Raw genomic sequence first — 21017 nt, forward strand, 5'->3', positions numbered from 1 at the left:
GTAATTCAATATAAAATTCAATAATTTATTTATTATATTAACTCATTTAATAAAAGTCCTTTAATAAAATCATAATTTTTATTTATAAGTATAATAAAATTTCTTATCATGTAAAATATATTTAATCAAATATAATAGTAAAAAGAAAATTCTTACTTATAAATATGATAAATCAAAATATCTATAGTTCCAAATTCATTAATATAATAAATAAAAAGATTATATTAATTAGTTCAAAAAAGTTGTTTAACCCATAATTCTATATATTTATTATAGATTATAGAAAATCAACCTTTAACATACATATTGGTCTTCTTTCATAATTGTTGATACGTATGTTGAGAGGACCACAGTTGAAAGACTTAAAATTGAACAATAAAGTCTAGTCGCCTGGCCCGGACCAAAACAAGGGGTAAGAAGAAGATTCATGGAAAAGACTTTAGATTGTAGGACAAACACATTATTCTTTTCTCTTAATATTTAACCCTATAGAATGAATTAAAAATGTATAAAAACTATATAATTATTATAAAATAATCGTTATATAAAAGAAAGTGAAAGACTTCAGATTGTAGGACAAAGTCTAGCTGGCAGCACCCATATCAATAAATGGGTAAGACAATAATACGTATGAAGAGTTTGAGCAGCCATTTTTGAATTAAGAAATGGGCAAAAAGTCATGTAAGTTAATGAATGGATACGTTTCCAAACAGGACCCATCTCATTTATTCTTGGAAAGGAAATGTGATATAGTTATGCATGTTGTAGTATTGTTTATAGATTTAAATTTTAGTCTAATTAATTAAGTTTCTCTCCAGTTAATTAGACTGTTACATTTAAGTGCCAGAATATGTAAATCTTATTGTTATTCAACTAATTACAACTTTGATCTTTGTCAAAGATAAATTTCTAAAGTGATGTGTATGTGTTAGTGAAAGTGATCACTTTCGTAGAAATTGCTTTATTTGTTAGCATGTTTGATAAAAAAATTTTGATTATTTGCTTGCATCTTTTTGATTATATTATATAATTAATCTTGTGTTTATTACTGAAGAAGAGATTGAATCAAGCAAGATTACTTTCCAAGGATTTTTATATAATCTACTTACCTTATATACTAAGATATGCAATCTAAAAAGATGTAGACTGGTTTTAATTATGACCTTTTTGTATCCTTATATTAAGGATAATTGATTTAATGAGATTTGGGTAAGTAATTTGGATTAAAGATTGTTTTGTGAAGATAGATTCGTGCTTTAAATGTGGAAAACTTATCAATCATGGTAAATGTTTTATAGTTGAGGCAAGTGTTTTTGAAGTGGCTGCCAAAGTGCTAGTGGAAGTGGCCACTTCGCCAAGCACCTTGATAGAGATGTACTTGTCTTTTTTAGAATTAGAAATCTTTTAGACGTTATTTTTGTTGTTTCATGACTATCAATTGCTTGTTTTAGTTTAACATGTCACACTAAAGAATTTAATAGAAAAAATTTAATTGTGGCAAATTTGAAAAAGTAGTGGGACTAAATGCTTGAAAATACAAATAAGACTAAATTTTAAAATGTACAAAGTATAGGGACTTAGATCATATTTTAACTTTCAAATTATTATTCTATAATTTGATACAAACAAATAATCACTTTAATATAAAAGGAATGTCTAAAGCGCGTCCTTTATGGACACATGAATGCACCATGTTGTTTTCTTCTTTTTCTTTATATTATAAAAAATAATTAAATTATAGTTTTGGTCTCTCTATTGTGTTTAAATTTGAGATATAATCCTTATACTTTAATTTTTAACATAATTTTATCTCTATATTTTATAATATTATTAATTAGTCAAAATAGTTAATAATATTAACTTTTTGATTAAAATATTATTTAATTATATATAATTTAAAAATAAAATTTTAAATAAAAAATAGATAAATTAAATTATTCAAAATAAAAATAAAAAGATTAAATTCCAAATTCACAAACCATATGAAAAATTAAAATATATAATCAATGTCAATAAAATATACTAGTATTTATAAAATATACTAGCTATCTCGGTTGTGGCGTTGTGCATTTCTTGGTAGCTTTGACAAACTTCTTCTCATTGATTCAACACCAAAACTCAAATGGGGAAAACTTTCCTCAACTTATCTCTTCTTATCATCTTCCATTTTTTTATTATGGCTACTTTCTCTATGAAATTAACCACCATAGTTACCGACCAATTGGCTCTTCTTGCATTAAAAGAACATGTATTCACGACCCCGAAAATGTCTTGACAACTAACTGGTCAGCTTCTACCCATGTTTGCAATTGGTTTGGTGTCAGTTGTGGATCCAAGCACCGCAGAGTTGTAGCTCTAAACTTTACTGGGTTGGGACTCGTAGGAATCCTTCCTCCCCACTTAGGAAATTTATCATTCCTTTCTCTTCTTTCCATTTCAGATAATAGTTTTGGCGGTGAATTACCTGTCCAATTATCCAATTTGCGACGGTTGAAGCATATAAACTTTCGTAACAACAACTTTAGTGGAGAAATCCCATCATGGTTGGGATCATTACCTGAACTTCAAAGGTTGTTTCTGTATCATAACAACTTCAAGGGTGCTATTCCATTTTCTTTAGGTAATTTGTCAAAGCTAGAGATGTTGTACTTGTTAGATAACCAGCTTTCAGGTTCAATACCTTTCTCCATCTTCAATATATCTTCGTTGCAGAAAATAAATCTAAGAAACAATTATCTCTTTGGTTCCATACCCTCTGGTTCGCACGATTTTCTTTCCCTAGCACTCATAGATTTCACCTTCAATAATTTCACTGGCCATATTCCAAGTGATATGTTTGATCATCTTCCGAATTTGAAAAATCTGGGCTTGAGTTATAACATGCTTTCTGGCAAAATTCCAGCTAGTTTATGCAAGTGCAAAGAGTTACAAATTTTATCGTTATCATATAATCAATTTGGAGGAAACCTTCCGATAGAAATTGGGAATTTGAGTATGCTTCAAATGCTCCTTATTGGTGACAATAACTTTGAAGGTAAGGTATACCAATTTTTTGAAGCTACCAAAGTGTTTATACAATTTGAGAATAAATTAATAAAATAAAAAGGAGATAATTTTTAAAAAAAATCCGATTCAGAAAATGAAAAAAACTCAAAGAACATTGTTAAGAGATATTTTATTGTCCCTCTCAAAATGCTATTCGGACCTTTATTCCTGTAGTCATGGAGTGTGCAATATGATACCTGATAGGATGGGGAATATCTTGTTAGTGCTGCTTTATTCAATTTCTTGCAAACTTTTTTCTGAGTGGGAGAATTCTGAATTTGATGTGTGAATTTTATCATTGCAGGTGAAATTCCAGAACAAGTTGGGAATCTAACTCTTCTTATGATGCTTGATGCTGCCTACAATAACTTAACAGGTGAATGAGTAAAAGATAGTTTACATTCAAATTATTATTAGTTAATTTGTAACTTTTTTTTGTTAATACTAACTGTTGTATGTATTGTATATAATTTTAAGTGTTTAATATTTAATCAATTTTTTAAATACTATATTTTTAATTGTAGTAACTAATGTAAAATAATATTTCTTACTTGAATTATTTAATACAATTAAAATATATTAGCTTACTAGTTAAAATATTTTTCAAGTTATATATAATTAAAAGAAAAGTAATCTTTTTCTAAGAATAAGAAAAGAAAGTAATCTTAAACAATAACTTATCGTGTTATCGTGAAACAAAAAGAAATGTTCTTTTTTTTTTAAAAAAAAATTCATGTACGTACGATTTTCTAATTTTATATAGTGAAACAATAACTTTTTTATATATGATTGTATTTTTTTATCATTTTAATAATTATTAATACATTTATAATTATTAATAATGTTTTATTATTATTACAATTTTGAACACCTTTTACAACTTTTTATATTTTTATTAATTTAGACATAAATTGTCTAGATTTCAATAAATCTTGATATTCATTTGTCTAAATCTATTATTGATTTACATTTTTATTAATTTTTAGGATTTTAAAATTTTTATATATTTTTATAAATTTGATAGCTTCTATATTTTTTTAATAATTTTAAAAATACTTTAAAACATGTCGAAAATAATTTTGAACAAATCATTGTCAAGATTCATTTGAATATAGACGTTTTTTTTTGTCGAAGTTCATTTTGGTTGTTAATGCCAATTAATGATCACGTCATCAGTTAATAATGCTGGACATGTGGTGTACTCGCATTAGTTGAATGTGCTAATTTCTTCTAATATTGTTAACTGAACAAAAAATCACAGGGAATTAATAGTTGAGGTATCAAAATGGGACAAAAAAAATATTAAATACTAAAATAGAAAAACATATATAATTTGGGGTGAAATAATGAGTAAAGCCTAAAATTAATTACTTGAAATACTTTATTATTTGTAAAAATATTTTGGGTTTATATATATTTTTGTTCATTATTTCAGGTTTAGATTTGATAAAATATATTTCATACATGTTAGTGAATTTAGTTTTTTTTAAAAAAGTTGTAAATTGTCTTAGAATCCAGTTCACTGAAAGCTTACTAATATAAACCCTTTTATTTTCTCATATTTGTTTAATATATTTGTTTGATAAATTTATGGCAGGTACAATACCACATCAGATTGGTAACCTAAAGCATCTAAAACTCTTGAATTTGGGAGTAAACAATGTTGTTGGCTCTATTCCTCCTGCAATATTTAATTCCACATTGTCGACCATTTCTTTGGAGTTAAATCATCTTTCTGGCCATCTTCCGTCAAATATGGGCCTTTGGCTTCCAAACTTGGAAAATCTGTATCTTGGAGAGAATCAACTCCATGGTTCATTCTCAAAGTCTGTTTGCAATGCCTCTCAGCTTACCAATCTTGACGTGTCACATAATTACTTTTCAGGGTCCATTCCTAACAATTTGGGGAATCTAAGAAATTTAAAGATGCTTAACTTGGAGGCTACTAATTTAACTTCCTTAGGAATGAGCTTTCTTTCTTCTTTGACAAACTGTAGAGGCTTGGAATTCCTGATTTTCAGTAAAAACCCATTGGTTAGTGGTGAACTACCCGGTTTGGTAGGGAATCTCTCAGGTACTCTTCAGAGGTTCTATGCTTCTGCATGCAGCATCAGTGGTATCATCCCGAGTGAGATTGGCAACTTAAGCCGCTTGATAAGCATCGAGCTAGTCGAAAATAAATTGACAGGAACTATACCTACTACAATTGGAGGATTGAAAGAGCTGCAAAGTCTTTCTCTTGAAAACAACAAGTTAGAAGGATCCATTCCATTTGAGTTATGTCATCTAAACAAGTTGGCCTTCTTGTTGTTGACTAATAACAAATTGTCTGGACCAATACCTGCTTGCTTGGGTAATCTCATTTCTTTAAGGAACCTATTTCTAGGCTCCAATATGTTTTCTTCCTCAATACCTTCAAGCTGGAAAGGGCTTAACGATCTGCTCATCTTGAACTTGTCTTATAATTCTCTAAGTGGTCCACTACCAATTGACATGGGAAAGTGGAAGGCTTTAACTAGCATGGATTTGTCAAATAATCAATTCTCAAGTAATATTCCAACCGGGGTTGCAGATCTTAAAGATCTCACTCATTTTTCCTTATCCAACAATAGAATCACAGGTTCTATTCCCGAGTCATTTGGTGACTTGTTGAGTTTGGAGTTCCTGGACTTGTCAAGAAATAATCTTTCCGGTGAGATTCCCAAGTCTTTAGAGAAGCTTCGTTATCTCAAATATTTCAGTGTCTCTTTCAATAGACTTCAAGGAGAAATTCCTAAAGGAGGATCATTTGGAAACTACTCAATCGAGTCGTTTAAAGGGAACGAAGCATTGTGTGGTGCAGCTCAACTTCATGTTCCAAGTTGCAAAACTAGACCTCTTAGAAATTCCAAGGTGAGAACAAAGCTTATAATATTTGTAGCACTGCCAATTGCCTCTGCAATATTGGTGCTTGCTTTAATTATCATTATCTTACGAAGAAGGAAGAGAAAAGACAGATCGACAACTCAAGAAGACTCGACACCTTTAGGAACGTGGAGACGAATTTCATACCACGAGCTTCATCAAGCTACAAATGGATTCAGTGGTAGGAGGTTGCTTGGTAATGGGAGCTATGGTTCTGTATATCAAGGGACTCTCTTAGATGGGATGGAATTTGCAGTAAAGGTATTCAAGTTAGAGTTAGAAGGAGCTTTTAAGAGTTTTGATGTTGAATGTGAAATTCTTCGTAACATTCGTCACCGAAACTTAATCAAAATCATAAGTAGTTGCTCTAATGATCTTGATTTCAAAGCTTTAGTGCTTGAGTTCATGTCTAACGGGAGTCTTGATAAATGGTTGTATTCCAACAATCATTCTCTGGACATCCTACAGAGGTTGAACATTATGATAGATGTTGCATCTGCATGCATTGGAATATCTCCATCATGGTAATGCAACACCCTTGGTTCACTGCGATTTAAAACCTAGCAATGTTCTATTAGATGAAGATATGGTTGCACATTTGAGTGATTTTGGCATCGCAAAACTCTTATGTGAAGAGGACTCAATGATACAAACCATGACCATGGCAACAATTGGGTACATGGCACCAGGTGATACTTTTAGTTACAACTTTTTCTTTTCCTTCACAATTAATGCCAGTGTAGCATGTGGATAAAAGAAGGGACCATAGCATGAAGCTTTGATTTCCAAACCTATTAAATGACACCATTTAAGGAAGCAAATAGATTAAATTCGATTTTTTATAGCATTCATGCATAACTTTTTAGATTTTTTATTATTGATAGTGTTCTTTTAAATTCATACACAGAATACGGAACTGCAGGAATTGTTTCGACAAAAGGTGATGTGTATAGTTTTGGTATTCTTATGATGGAAACCATCACAAGAAAAAAGCCCACAAATGAAATGTTTGAAGGAGAAACAAGTTTGAGGATCGTTGGGTGGAAGAGTCATTATCATCTTCGCTAAATCAAGTTTTAGATACCAACTCGCAGAGCAATATTGGGAGGAAACGTTCAGCAACCGACAATTGTGCCTCATCCATTTTGCAAGTTGGCCTAGAATGTTCAGTAGAGGCTCCAGATGAGAGACTTGATATGAAAGAGACAGTTACGAAATTAAAGAAGATCAAAGTGAAGTTATTAGAGGATATTGGACGGGTTCGTTGAAGAGGCAGTTACTAAAAATAAACTTGTGTTTTGTTGGCTTGGTATATGCTTTTCATTTAATAAAGCCTGTTGATCATGCAAATCTAAATGTGTAATTTAGATAAGCTTATAACTTAGTCCTTAGATAGGTTTTATTCAATACTCAATTTAGAAAAGCGATATATTTTGAAAAAGTTATTTAAAAACATAAAATCAAACACTAATACAATAGGACCCAATCATATCAAAAGTTAAGATTAGTATTTGATACACTAACAGTGTATTTTTTATTTCGTAAACAGCTTTAAAAATTTTTCATTTTCTAAATTTTAATTTTACAATATTTTACTATACTTAAATAAAACATTTATCAACCATCTAACCTTATTTGTTGAGTCTAAAAACTCTAAAATTATCAAATATTTTCCCTCAATAAAAATATTAACTTCTAAAATTTTATATAATACATCACAAATACATTAAAGGATGCAGGTTAACTAGAGGTGCTCATGGGCCAAGTCGAGTCTAAGCTTTATATTAATATACTTTATGTTTACTTCAACTCGACCCAGTCTGAAATTTGAGCTTAAAATTTTATCCAATTTCGTTCAGATTTGCAAAAGATTAACCAAAGCCCATTTTAAAATCACCCATATTATTTTAATTTTTTAAAAAAATTAAATTAAATTATTTTAATATTTAATAAATTTATACATTTTTTATTTCTTGAAATTCTTTATATAGTCATCTTTAATATTATTTTAATATTTACGTTAGAGTAGTATTATATATTTAGTATATGTTTATTTTTTTAAATGTGTTCTAAATTAACATAATGTAAAATATTATAAACTTAATACTTTAAACGGGCCTAATTTTTTTGTCCAAATTCAATTTTTAGGCTTAATATTTTTTTTTAAACTTTCTCAAATTTTTGAATTTGGACGAATAGTTTGACTCATGAATAATTCGATAAGTTTTTGTGGTTTTTCATCCTCTGCCCTAATAACTAAGGCATTTAATCAAAATGCCCATCTTGTTAACACTTGGGCCCTTTTCAGGCCACATATTACAAGAAGGAATGATAAAGGCCTTCAAGTAATATGGTGGAATATGTTTTCTGAATTAAGTGCTTTGGGATTAGCATTTGAATTAGTATATAAAAGGAGTTTTCTGTATGTTCCACAAAAGTTAAACATAATGGTAGATGTTAGATCAACATTATAAAATAGACCCACAGCGATTTAAGTGAAGTATATGGACGCAATTTTACGTGCTTTTGGCATCTCAAAACTCCTAATTCAGTGGGCTAAAGGGAAGATAATAGTACCTTAATCCTATGTAGCTTTTATTTTTCAATGGTGGATTCAACTAACTTTTAGAGTATGGATAGTAAAATTCAATATATTAGATACATTTATCAAGTAATAAAAATGAATAGACAAAGTCTAATTTACTATTAAAGTAAATATCTTTAATTATTTTAGCATGAGTCTATAATATGGGGTAAAATCTTGTATGCATCATAAAGGTTTAGAATTTAGGATTTTAGAAATTTTTATAAAAATCAAAATAAATTATTTTAGATTTTAGAAACTTTCAACATTTAAAAATATGTAAAAATTCATTAAAATGTATAAAAATTTAAAAAATTTAAAACATTTAACATTTATTGAAACATAAAAATATATAATATTAAAAAAAATTACCGATTTTGACTGGCATTAACTGATGTCATCCATAGATTGAAATTCGTTGCCAGTCAAAATTAATCAATGATGGTTCAAATTTTTTAAACCAAATTGACCAATGACGAAATTTGATCATCAATTTGAATAAATTCTAGTTAAAGTTGATGAAAGCGGATACTTTTTTGAATTTTTATATATTTTTGTTTTTCTAAGTTTGGATAAATTTTATCTAGATTTTTTAAATTCTGAATTATATATTTTTTATTTTTTATTTTTATAAAATTTCAAATAGTTTTTCAAAATTTAAAATATTATTTAAAATTTCATTTTTTTATAATTCTTGATTTTTATATATTTTTTCAAGTTTTTAATGTGCTTGCTAACATAGTAGGTACATTCAACTACGACATTACATGTGTAAAAACTTAATTGATCCGAGTCATATCATTTTATTAGTGTTACAAAAATGGATTTGAACATACAAAACTTAAATTCCAGTTACCAATTTAAAAAACAAAATTGGTACCAATTTAAACATTAAAATTAAATTTATTTATTAAAAAACTATATTTACTCTATCTCTACAATTTCACAGTACAGAACTTTGAAAAAAAAAAAAAACCAAAACAATTTATTTGACCTTTTAATATTTTTAAAAATTAATTAATTACTAACATGATAATCTATGTGTATACTGCATCATTAAAGTTAATATTAAAAATTTAATTTTTCTATTCATATTAGGGTGATTTGATAAATATACAAATTTAAAGGTTAAAAAATAAAATATTAAATAAATAGCTAATATATATATATATATTTGAAGTTAGAAGAGTGAAATAAATGGTTATACTTAAAAAAAATCAATATGATAGAAATTTTAGCCAAGTTAAAAAGGGCATTGAATCATGAATTTGTATATAAGGATACGCATCGCCATGTAATTGATTCTTCATATATATATATATTGAGTGTTTGGAAGAAGAAAGGCTAAATTAATTGCACAATTAGCTAATAGAAAAATGTTAGTTCTTTGGGTTTTAACTCAATGATTGGTGCATAATTTTTTACTCTTTTTGAGCAAGAACCCGAACTTCCCCCCTTCACCTAAATTACCAAAAGAAAAAAAAAAAGGTTAGGTCTTTCATCTTAAATCATATATGAAATGTAAATATGACAGCCAAAAACTTGGCTTTTACTTCCTTTATTTGATCATTGAATTATATGAAGAAACAGAAAAACTTTAACGTTCTCTCCAGCTAAAGGAAAAAAAACAAAAATGATCTTTGACCTTCATACACAACTTGAACCTGAAATATTTACCAAAAGAAGTAAACAAAATTCTTGGCATTACAAAGGAATTATAAAACAAAATGCCGGTCGAAATGCTGCAGTTGAGTTGTATCAACCCCAAGTTCCATGGTATCTCAACAAAAATCTTTTGAAACCAGCTTAAATTTTAAGTACTTATTGGTTCTAAGTTTGATATGACTTAGCCAACATGCCGTGAAGCAATCTATCACTGAATTCATCTATATATATGTACCTCGAAATCTAACCGATACTACACACTATCTAAAGCCTTCAATAAACCAAGAGATCATAGAGGTTACTTGGGATCCCAATAATGGCTCGCTTAAACCTTGCTTTGCTTGCAGTTGTCTTTGTTTCGATCTATCAGGTACCATCGATGCAATCTAGGAATCTTTTCAATGGTCAGATGAAAGCAGCAGTCATTTCCCCCAAGGATAATTTGGTTCCAAGTGATGTTCCCAAGAAGCCTACAACTGATAAAGATAGCATAATGGCTGATAATGAAAGGCTTTTTTCTGGTCATCTGGGTAAAATTGATCGATTGTTGCAATCAGCAGTACCAAGTCCTGGAGCTGGCCACTAGCTAGCTAGACTCAGTTGTCTCCCAACTGTAGTTGCCCTTCAATACACAGTATAATATATACGAATTAGCTGCCGAAAACATATATAACTAGTGTGCATGTAAGGCTTGTCTTACTCTTATGTTGTTACCTGCAATAATCCAAAATATCTGCAATTTTAATTGAAAAGAATGCTTAAAAATGCTAATTTGCAATGATAAAGTTAATCAATTTGTTCATGAGAAGTATGTTTGTCATTGAAATACGATAAATTATCATTGATGGAAGATTTTAGTTTCCACAACACCAAGTTCCGAAGAAACTGTTGAAGTCAAACCGACTTTAAGTCGGTAAAGCATGGAAAGAAGATTGGTTCTAAGTCGGTGTAGCGGTGGAGCTTATAAAAAATTGTTCGAGTATGGCGGTAAAGTGAGCGTCTAAGTCCGTTTATTTAGGCTATAAATGTAGTGCATGTGCAGTGAGAAATAGAAGTGTGTAACGGAGAAAAAGAAAGTGTTTATATATTTATGTTGTTTTCTAGTAAGTTACTTCCTTGAGTAATAAACTTATTTTGGTTTCAGTACTGTTCACCATGCATCCAATAAATGGTATAAAAGTTTAGTTTTTGGCCATGTTATGATGACGAAAGTAATTCAGCTGCACATTTTGAAATTAATGAAGATAAGTTATGATAACTGGAGCTTCCAAATAAAAGATATATTTGGCTCTCAGTCAAGTTTGCTGGAATATTATAAAAAAGAATATGTCGAGCCTGAAAATGCAGCTGTTGAAGCGGTTTGAGAAGTGAAGAGAAATGGGTATTAAAGGAAGCTCGTAAAAAAGATAACAAGGTTTCAAGGAGTTGACGACTTAACTTTTGGAAAAAAATTTGGATGCCAAAACATCACAGGAAATATGGGGTATGTCTGCAATCACCAAGACCTGAATTTGAGAGGTTGAAAATGAGAAGTTCAAAAAATATTGATGACTATGTTAGCCGATTGATGGGGTGTTGAAAAAATTCCAATAAAAGTCCCCTTTTTTTACGAAGTTTAGAAACAAATATCTAATATGTTTCTAACAGCTTGGGACAGATGGTAGACTGTCGATGGCAGCCCACTTACACTCTCAATCCTAAACCTGTAGATATATTAATTAAAATTATGCCAACTATATTTGATTTTGTAAGTTCAAAGAATGAAGAATAGGGAAAAATATGTTAGAAATAGGGGTGAGTATTCGACCGAGTCGAGTCGGATTGAGTCAAAAAATTTCAAGTTAGTCGAGTTGACGAATCCTATTTTAGCAACCGAACTCAATTTAAAATTTTTTCGAATCGAGTCAAAAAATTTCGAGTCAAATCGAGTCGAGTTAACGAATCCTATTATTTAGACTCAATGTTGCACTTACATGAACCGATTATTTAACTAATAAACGAAGTATAAAATTATTTAACAACATAAACAATATAATGGTTTTGCTTTTAACTTAATTAGTAAACTTTATCAAAATAACATAGTTTTATCTTTTAACTTAATAATTTTGACTTTTAACTTTAAAAAAGGTAGACATTTATCAAAATGACGTAGTTTTGCCTTTTCTTATTCAGATTTTCGGATAACTCGAATTGTATAATTTACATTCGAGTTAAACCAAAAAATTTATTTTTTTATTCGAGTTTATCCAAATAACTTGATTAACTCAAATAATTCGAACTATTTAATTCAAAATTTGAAAGTTTTATCAAGTTTTTCGAATCGAATCGAATTTTACTCACCTCTAATTAGAAATATGAGGCTCCCAACAAAATGCTATTCTTGGAAAATGTCATATTAATATAAAACCCCGAATCACCCTGTTTAACACAGACAAATAGATGTGGTAATCCATGCCCAAAGTGCTGGGTCTTATAAAGCATAGAAATGGTCTTTCACCTTCGCAGACAGCTTGGAGTTGCAAATTGAAAGCTAGATGCCAGAAAAGTTAAATGAAAGCTTAATTTGTTAGTTGTTTTTAGAGTAAAAATATCATGAAAGTCTCTGTTTTGTCCGCTCTATTTAAAAAATAGATAAATTGATCCTTAAACATTAGATCAAATAATAAATTGGAGATTTTTGTTAAAATTTTTATATATTTATATTATTAAAAATTGGTGTAACTAATGGAATTACTAACCAATGACATATGGCGTGCTACGAGTACCTCATACTAAAATGCATGAATCATTTTTTAACCATAGAAATAGATAAAATTTTCTAACGGATGATCAATTTACTTTTTGATTTAACATATTTAGATTAATTTACTCATTATTTGAGTAGAATGAGCAAAATACAATCCAAGCATATATTTTTAGTCACAGATATCCGTAGACATTGCATGAATACTATTGGATCAAGCCGGCTAAGTAATCAATAAATGCCCACCATTATAAATTCCATGAATCTCTTATTTCATTCCAAACATGTAATACTTGACTTAGCCAACACGTTGCCATCTGAATCCTTTGCAGATATATATATATAAATATATATATATAAACCTTAATTCCACTTACCTTAAGCAAGGCCTCATTATACACTGCATCAAAGGGTCACTCACTACTGAAATAAGATATTCCCTTCTCCTTCCAACTCTAAGATGGCTCGTTTAAGCATAGTTTTGATTATCTTTCTTTTCTCTTTTATCATCCAAGCACCATCATCAGCTGAAGCTAGAAAGCTAATGATGAACTTACAGGAAACAGCTGAAGCACTTCCATTGAACAAAAATGTTGTCGTAAGTGTTGAGCAAAGAGAACCGACACCAGCAGTTTCTTTTAGAAACAAAGACCATGAAATCGTTGATGAGGAAAGGCTTTTTGCTCTTCATCTTGCCAAAATTGATCGAATTTTACAGTCAGTCCCAAGTCCTGGAGCAGGCCACTAGAAACATTTAAGAGTATTGTTTCACCATTAGGAAGCTTTCATTTTATTTTCAATCTTGTTCCTTCAAAGGGGGCACAAGAGTGTTCTTGATATGTACTAATTTGTAATTAGAAAGGAATAGTGATTTCAATATATGTTTCCAGTAACTTGCTATTATTGCTTGAAACTCCCTGCATGTATAGACCCCTGTTAGATAGGGCACTAATTCACTGATTCATAGAACAAACTGAGGTAGAACAAATTGAGAGAGATCAATTTACTGAGAATATATTTCTTAGTATTTCTACTGCTGAATTAATACATTGATGATGTTTATATACTTGTATATTAGTAACTGCTCCTTAACCAACTTCATACCAGACTAACTAACTGAACGATAACAGACTCAATCTTAATACTCTATCAACCCCCAACATATTACTCCATAAATTGTTATTTTCTTGCGTACAACCATCTGCAATTTGCTTAATTAAGCACATGTTCAATGAATGTATCAAAGAGTAAAGACTAAAGAGTAGTATGCAATATGAAATCGACATATAAATGAGCAGTAAACAGCTTAGAAAATGGCTAGTGGATTGAATCAGCTGACTGGACCTTTTAGAGCGGACCTGTTGAGAGTGATGATCAGCAGCATGAGAGGTAGCTTCTTTTAAGTTTACTTTCTATATTTTGCAATAATCAACAGCATGACCAAATCATAATTTTTAAATACGAGAAATGGTTGACTAATGATATATTTATTAAAAATTATTATTGCAGGCTGTTGCAGTACTCCTACTCTAAAGATTCAAACCACTAATATGAGCAATCAATTTTCATTCATCACCCCATGTTTTGTGCAAGGCCTATATTATGCAACTTGGATACTTGATGTGTGTGTTGGATATAAATATATTTAATATGGGTATACTTAATTATTTCGGATCATGTTTTCAGTGATATCCGAATATACATTTTACACAAATATTTAAAGGAAATGAAAAATTGTATGGTTGAGAATTATCCAACTAAACTCTTAATGAAGCTTCCCTGCATTATAGACACTTCTCATCAAATAACTTTTCAGGGTTTTCAATTATATATGGCATATCATCTCGGCTAGTTAAAAGGTGGCCCTCGCGTTTGTCTTTCGTGCAATGTGCTATAAATAATTGAGCTTGTTACCCGACCAAATTGCACACCAATAGTTCATGCATGTAACCCTACTTCTGCAACCTCAGCAATAATACGATTCCTAAATATATAGAGAAAAGTTATTTCTTGTAATGGAACGAAATTTTGACGGAATTACGTTGAACAGATAACGCACTAAGACAACTTTTTACTTAGATATGGTAATTTGTGTATTGTGTATTTTCTGTAATTATGTTTTAAGTATTATATATTTATATAATTCAAAGATTAATAATTTATTTTATATAAATTTTGACATATTCATATTATTTTTTCATGTTATATTTTAGATGTGTTTTTTATTTTAAGTGTGTAGATAATGATTTATGAAATTGGATCAAATTGTTCCATAAATCAATTTGATAGGTGTTAAATGTTATTAATTGGTGACAATTGTTTTTGGGACCATGAATAAGGAATTGAATCGATTGATTCGATATTTTTATTTTATGCTGAATTTATTGACCTAAAATAAAAAAAAATCTCAAAATCCAAATTTTTTCTTTCCTTTCTACCAATGCATTTTTTTTTAAAACTAAACCCATGCTATGGTGATGCCTCAGCCCCCCCCCCCCAAAAAAAAGACAAATGAATTAAAATAATTATAAAAAAAAACCACATTACCCTATTTTTTAAACTTAAATTCTAAATTTTTAATGTTGTAATGACAAATCAATTGAACCAAAGATTAACGATCTGTTCGGGTGAGTGCTTTAGTAACGGGGGGAAGCTGTGATGTTCAGTTTTTATGTTCTGCTTTCAGCTGAGTTTTTGTCACAAGGTCTGGTAATAAAATCTCCTAAAGAATGAGCCAAAAAAGCAAATGTGTAGTTTTTGTTTAAGTGACCAAGGCAAGCAGCAACCAATAAATTATGAACAACACGGCAAGCAAACCATATACTTGATCATATCAAACCTTTTTAATATGAGAAGAAAATTAATGGAATTAGTGTTAACTGATGTCTCAATTTATATTCCTAGAAGTCAACTTATGTAATGATCCATCTCTTTGTGGCAAAGAAAACTGCTCTGAAGTCATCAGCACAGTACTTTAGGAACAATTACACTGATGTTTGTCAACTTCATGAACATATAGCATAAAAAAATTGTCACTTTCTCAAGGCTTAGCAACTAAATAAAAGCTCCATTTTCCACGTATCTTACCTTATTCGGAATCTAGAAGTTTAGGGTTGTATAGAGAAAGAAATAGCAATTCCTGATTATGAAATTCATGCAAGGTTCACTACTTTCCAGCTAGTGGTGCAATAACAGCCCTCATTTTGCCCTGATAAAAGAGTGATTTAAAATATTTACACTGATTCACAAGGACTTAGCTAGCCTATATCCATTGGCTAAAACAATGTATTTCTACACTGAATAACACATTTACTCCTAGGCCTATATCCCATTGACAAACTTTGTTTTCAGATCTCCTGTAGTCCTCTAGATCCTTGATCTATGAAAGTAAAAGCATTGTTCTAGTTAGTAAAGTGGGGAGAATAACAAACTTTAACTATTAACACCATACACACACACACAACAAAAAAAAGATTAGAAGGAAATGGTGTTTGACCCTTGCAAGGTATTGGTGATCAGAGGGGAAGAATCCAGTTAGTCCCCCAAGTATTGGTGGACATTATTGCATGAAGTTACTTATAACACATGCAAGCTGGTATACAGGCAGGGTAGTTAATATTTACCTAACCCAATTTCCATGAATCTCTGATATGATCTCATGCACAAAATTACCCATACATCCTTTTCATTCATTGCAAACATGCTGAGTTAGCCAACAGGGGTCCCTCCATTCTTATATATTTGCCTTACAATACAACTAATTTGTCATACAAGGCTCACTTCTCCAACAATAGGCAGAGAGAATATATTCTAAAATGGCTCGTTTAACCCTTGTTTTGTTTATCCTTATTGTCACTTTGATCTTCCATCCAACATGTTTTGAAGCTAGAAAGCTTTTGACTAACATTGAGAAGAAACAAGTTCCTTCATTTCAGGGTAATTTTGCTGGAACCACGCTAGCCAAGGAGACTACAAAAATGTTTCCCGCTAGTGATGATGATAAAGGGCATGCAATGGCCAATAGTGAAAGGCTGTTCGCCATTCATCTAGGCAAAATTGATAGAATATTACAGTCCTCTCACCCAAGTCCTGGAGCCGGTCACCACTAAAATGGAATTATTCTCCCATTGTCCCCCACATTATATGTAGCTTTATCAAACCGTCGTGGTTATAATTTCTATGCTTTGCCTCTTTACAGCACAGATTTTCTAGAGGTTTTATTTGTAAGGCCTTAATTTTATTAATATATGTATACAATGAAGATTACTATGAATGAGAAAAAAAAATCATGATCATACATGTTTCACATTGTTCATCTCCATTTAATGCTTTCACTTTCTTCATACTCTCTTTATGAACCAAAAATATTAAGCTTTCTCATGAGTAACAAGATACCTGTTTCAGATCAAACAGTAAAGGCCACTTGAACAGGTTTCAAACTTGCAAATATTACAAATCTATGGAACAATATGAAAACAGAAGCAGAAGCAGAAAAGGACTTAGTGAGTGTTAGAAAAATGTAAAGTAATAAAAATAAACTTTGAGGGCCTGAGACACTTTTTCAAGTCTTTATCATGACGTCAGGGTAGTATAAAAGTTTAAAATGTCCAAAGTAGAATAGTGAAAATTTATCACATTTTTTTTATAAATAGAAAATGTAAATCTATTACTTTTCATTACTTGTTATGTTGTTGCTCCAAAAATATATTCCGAGCAATAATAATTACATTTTGCTTTTTTGAGAAAGAGAATTTAAATTTAAATTTTAGAGACGACATTATATAGAGTAGTCATGAATCTCAAAAGGATCAATTTCATAACCTATAAAATGAACATAAATGATACATTGCTCGTATGAGAAAACATATATTTCAAAACATATATATTGTATTAAAATATTAATAAAAATAAAATATTTGCATAGAATCCTTAAGCCCAAGATACTTAAGTGCCCATCTTTTGACGAGTTAAATTACTATTTAGGTTTTAAACTTGGAAATTATTCTCATATTGAGACTTGAACATTTTTTTTGTCCAAGTTAGATCTTGAGCATGGCAATTATTTCCACATTGAGGCCTAAATTGGGCAACTATTCCTACATTGGTGCTTAAACTCTTTTTTTGTGTTCAAGTTAACTCTTGTATTTGGCAATTTTTCTCATATTGGGGTTTAAACCTGGCAATTATTCTCACATTGAGGCCTAAACTTTATAGTTTTCAAGGAAATATCAGGGACTAACTTGGGAAAAAAAAGTTCAAGCCCCAATATGGGAACAATTTCCAAGTTTAGGACTTAACTTGGATAAAAAAAAAAGTTCATGCCCCATTATAAGAACAATTTTCAAGTTCAATGCCTAACTTGGAACAAAAAAAGTTTAAACCCTAATGTGGTAATAATTGATAGGTTTAGATCTCAAAAAGTAATTTAACCTTCTTTTGACATACAAAACTCAAAAGCCCATGAGATTAGACATGTTCAAGGTCGAGTTACCTGTTCAAGCCCAAAAGCCCGCTTGAATTTTAGGAGGGTTTGAGTAAAAAGATTAGGCCCATTTAAAATATGGGTTGGGCTCAAACTTGAAGATTCAAGGCCAGATATTGGCCCGACCCATTTTTAAGTTTATAATACTTTATATTATGTTATATTTATATATTATGTAATTTATAACATATTAAAAAAAATAAACCTATACTATGTCTATTTAAAAATTAGATATAATAGTCTGTCTATTGACACGAGGATTTGTCTGTCTATTGACACGAGGTTCCTATTTTATTCTTATTCTAGTCTAGTTTCTTGCTTTTTGATCTTGTTGAAAACTGGGATTTTAGTTATCGAGTGATGGAAGAGGGCTTGGCAAATTTAAACTTGCTCGACGAGGAAGAGGAGGAGTTTCATGAAGAGGAATCAGCGGTGGATCAGAGTTATCAGTTTTGCTTGGTTGGGTGATGTTTGACAGATAGTGTCGTTCATTTTCCGTCTTTGCGCAATACTATGGCAGATTTCTGGCACCCCATTGGTGGTATATGTATATCGGATTTGGGGAATAAAGGGATCCTTTTTCAAGTTTTTCATGCAATGGATGTGCAACGGGTACTTGCTGGTACTCCATGGTTCTTTAACAATCATCTTATTATTCTACATGAAATAAAACAAGGGGAAGATCCGTTAGTTGTCCCACTTTCTTCATTTGAGTTCTGGGTTCAAGTCCATGATTTACCGCCAAGATTGTTGACGAAAATAATGGAGAAACTGTTCGGGAATTTTCTAGGACAGTTTCTTGAGTATGATACAACCATACCGACTATGGGGATTATTAAGTTCATGCGTATTCGTGTTCGACTGGACGTGTCCCTTCCATTAAAAAGAAAGAAGAAGATCCAAATCTGTAAAGAAAGAATCGTTTATGCTCGATTTCAATATGAGAAATTGAGCTTATTCTATTTTATATATGGTAAATTGGGTCATGGGGAGAGCTTCTGTCCATTTCGCATGCACATTGATCCGTCAAAAATAATCTTTGGCTGGGATATTTCATTAAGGGCTACGGGAAGATGTCGGAATGCTACGACGAGTAGATGGCTCCGGGATTCAGATGGCTCAGAGTGCAATAAGGTAATTATGGAAAGAAATTTCATGAGCCAAAAATCAGGAAGAAAACACGATTTAAGGAGAAATTCTAGGGGGGAGATGGAGAAGTTACCATGTAACTCCATTCAGGCTGATTTGGAATCTAGTCAAAAGTTTTCAATTAAGGGAGATTGCCATTGGCATAATTTGGACAACAATGATATTAATAAGACTGAATATACTGGTGAGCTTATGGATTTGGTGTTGATTGAGGAGAATGATCCGCTAGTTTCCCTGGAAGGAAAGAAAAGACAACGATTAGTGGGGGCTTCAATTAATAATTCAGAGAATAATCAGGTAGGAGATTCACTCATTTTGTCAGCTAGCTTTGCTGGGCAGAGCAGCCGATTGCAATGAAAATGCTTAGTTGGAACGTTTATGGGGTTGGGGAAACCACGGATGGTTAGTAGGCTCAGGAATAAATTACGAGCCATTAATCCTCGAATTTTGTTTCTTATGGAGACAAAATTAAGTTCTAAAAAGATGAAGATGGTACGGTTGAAGTGTGGTTTTGAGAATGGTATTGATATTGGTACTGTTGGTTCTAAAGGCGGTTTGTCCCTTGGCTGGAAAGGGAATTCTTTGATTAAACTCAAGAACTTTTCTTCTCAGCACATCGATGTTGAGGTTTATGATAATGACTGTGGAGTTGTTTGGCGTCTTATGGGACTCTATGGAAGTCCGGATAAAAGGAAAAGATATGAATCTTGAGAGTTATTGCGACAGCTTAGTTATGACCAAACAATCCTTTGGTTGGTGATCGTTGATTTTAATGAGATTATGAACTCGTTTGAGAAGAGAGGTGGGCGTCTTGGGTCAGAGCGTCAAATGTCTGATTTCCGTGATGTGTTGGATGTTTGTAGGCTAAATAATTTAGGATTTGTTGGTAGGTGGTTCACGTGGGAGCGTGGTCGTTTTTTGTCAACTAATATTTGGGAATGACTTGATAGGGGGGTCGTGTCTTCGAAATGGATATCCCTTTTTCCATATTATCAAGTGGAGCATCTTAGCCACTCTTTTTCAGATCATTGTTCGCTTCTTTTGGATACACGCGGTCAAAATTCAGTTGTTCAATTCCCTAAAGCTTCGGGTTTTCGTTTTGAAGCTCAATGGTGTTTAGAGCAAGATTTTGAAGATAGGGTGAAATCGAGTTGGGAAGAGATTTCTAGAATTGTTCCATCGAAACTTATAGAATTAGGACAGTGCATTCAATATTGGAGTCGTAGGAAAAAAAGATAGCACAATGTAAACCGTAAGGATCTTGAAGAGCGACTTCAAGCTCTATATGGTAGGGATCCTTCTGATGACGTCTTAGCTGAAGAAATTGATAAGGAGGAATTATTCTGGGAACAACGTGCTCGGGCAAATTGGTTACAAAATGGGGATCGAAACACTAGCTTTTTCTATAAAGTTGCAGTTCAGCGATTCCATCGCAACAAGATAAT

At 31.1% G+C, this 21017-nt stretch overlaps 1 protein-coding gene and 1 pseudogene across 1 annotated transcript; both read left to right on the forward strand.

The window, feature by feature from the left end:
- The first annotated feature begins 2075 nt into the window (after positions 1 to 2075).
- Positions 2076 to 7217, forward strand: LOC107934674 (receptor kinase-like protein Xa21; annotated as a pseudogene).
- An 11719-nt stretch (positions 7218 to 18936) lies between these two features.
- Positions 18937 to 19929, forward strand: LOC107934673 (uncharacterized). The gene has a single exon (XM_016867155.1). It carries the CDS (start codon positions 18937 to 18939, stop codon positions 19927 to 19929), a length of 993 nt encoding a protein of 330 aa, XP_016722644.1.
- The last annotated feature ends 1088 nt before the right edge of the window (positions 19930 to 21017 follow it).

Source organism: Gossypium hirsutum, chromosome A01 (genome assembly GCF_007990345.1).
Source record: "Gossypium hirsutum isolate 1008001.06 chromosome A01, Gossypium_hirsutum_v2.1, whole genome shotgun sequence".
Classification (NCBI taxonomy): Eukaryota; Viridiplantae; Streptophyta; class Magnoliopsida; order Malvales; family Malvaceae; genus Gossypium; species Gossypium hirsutum.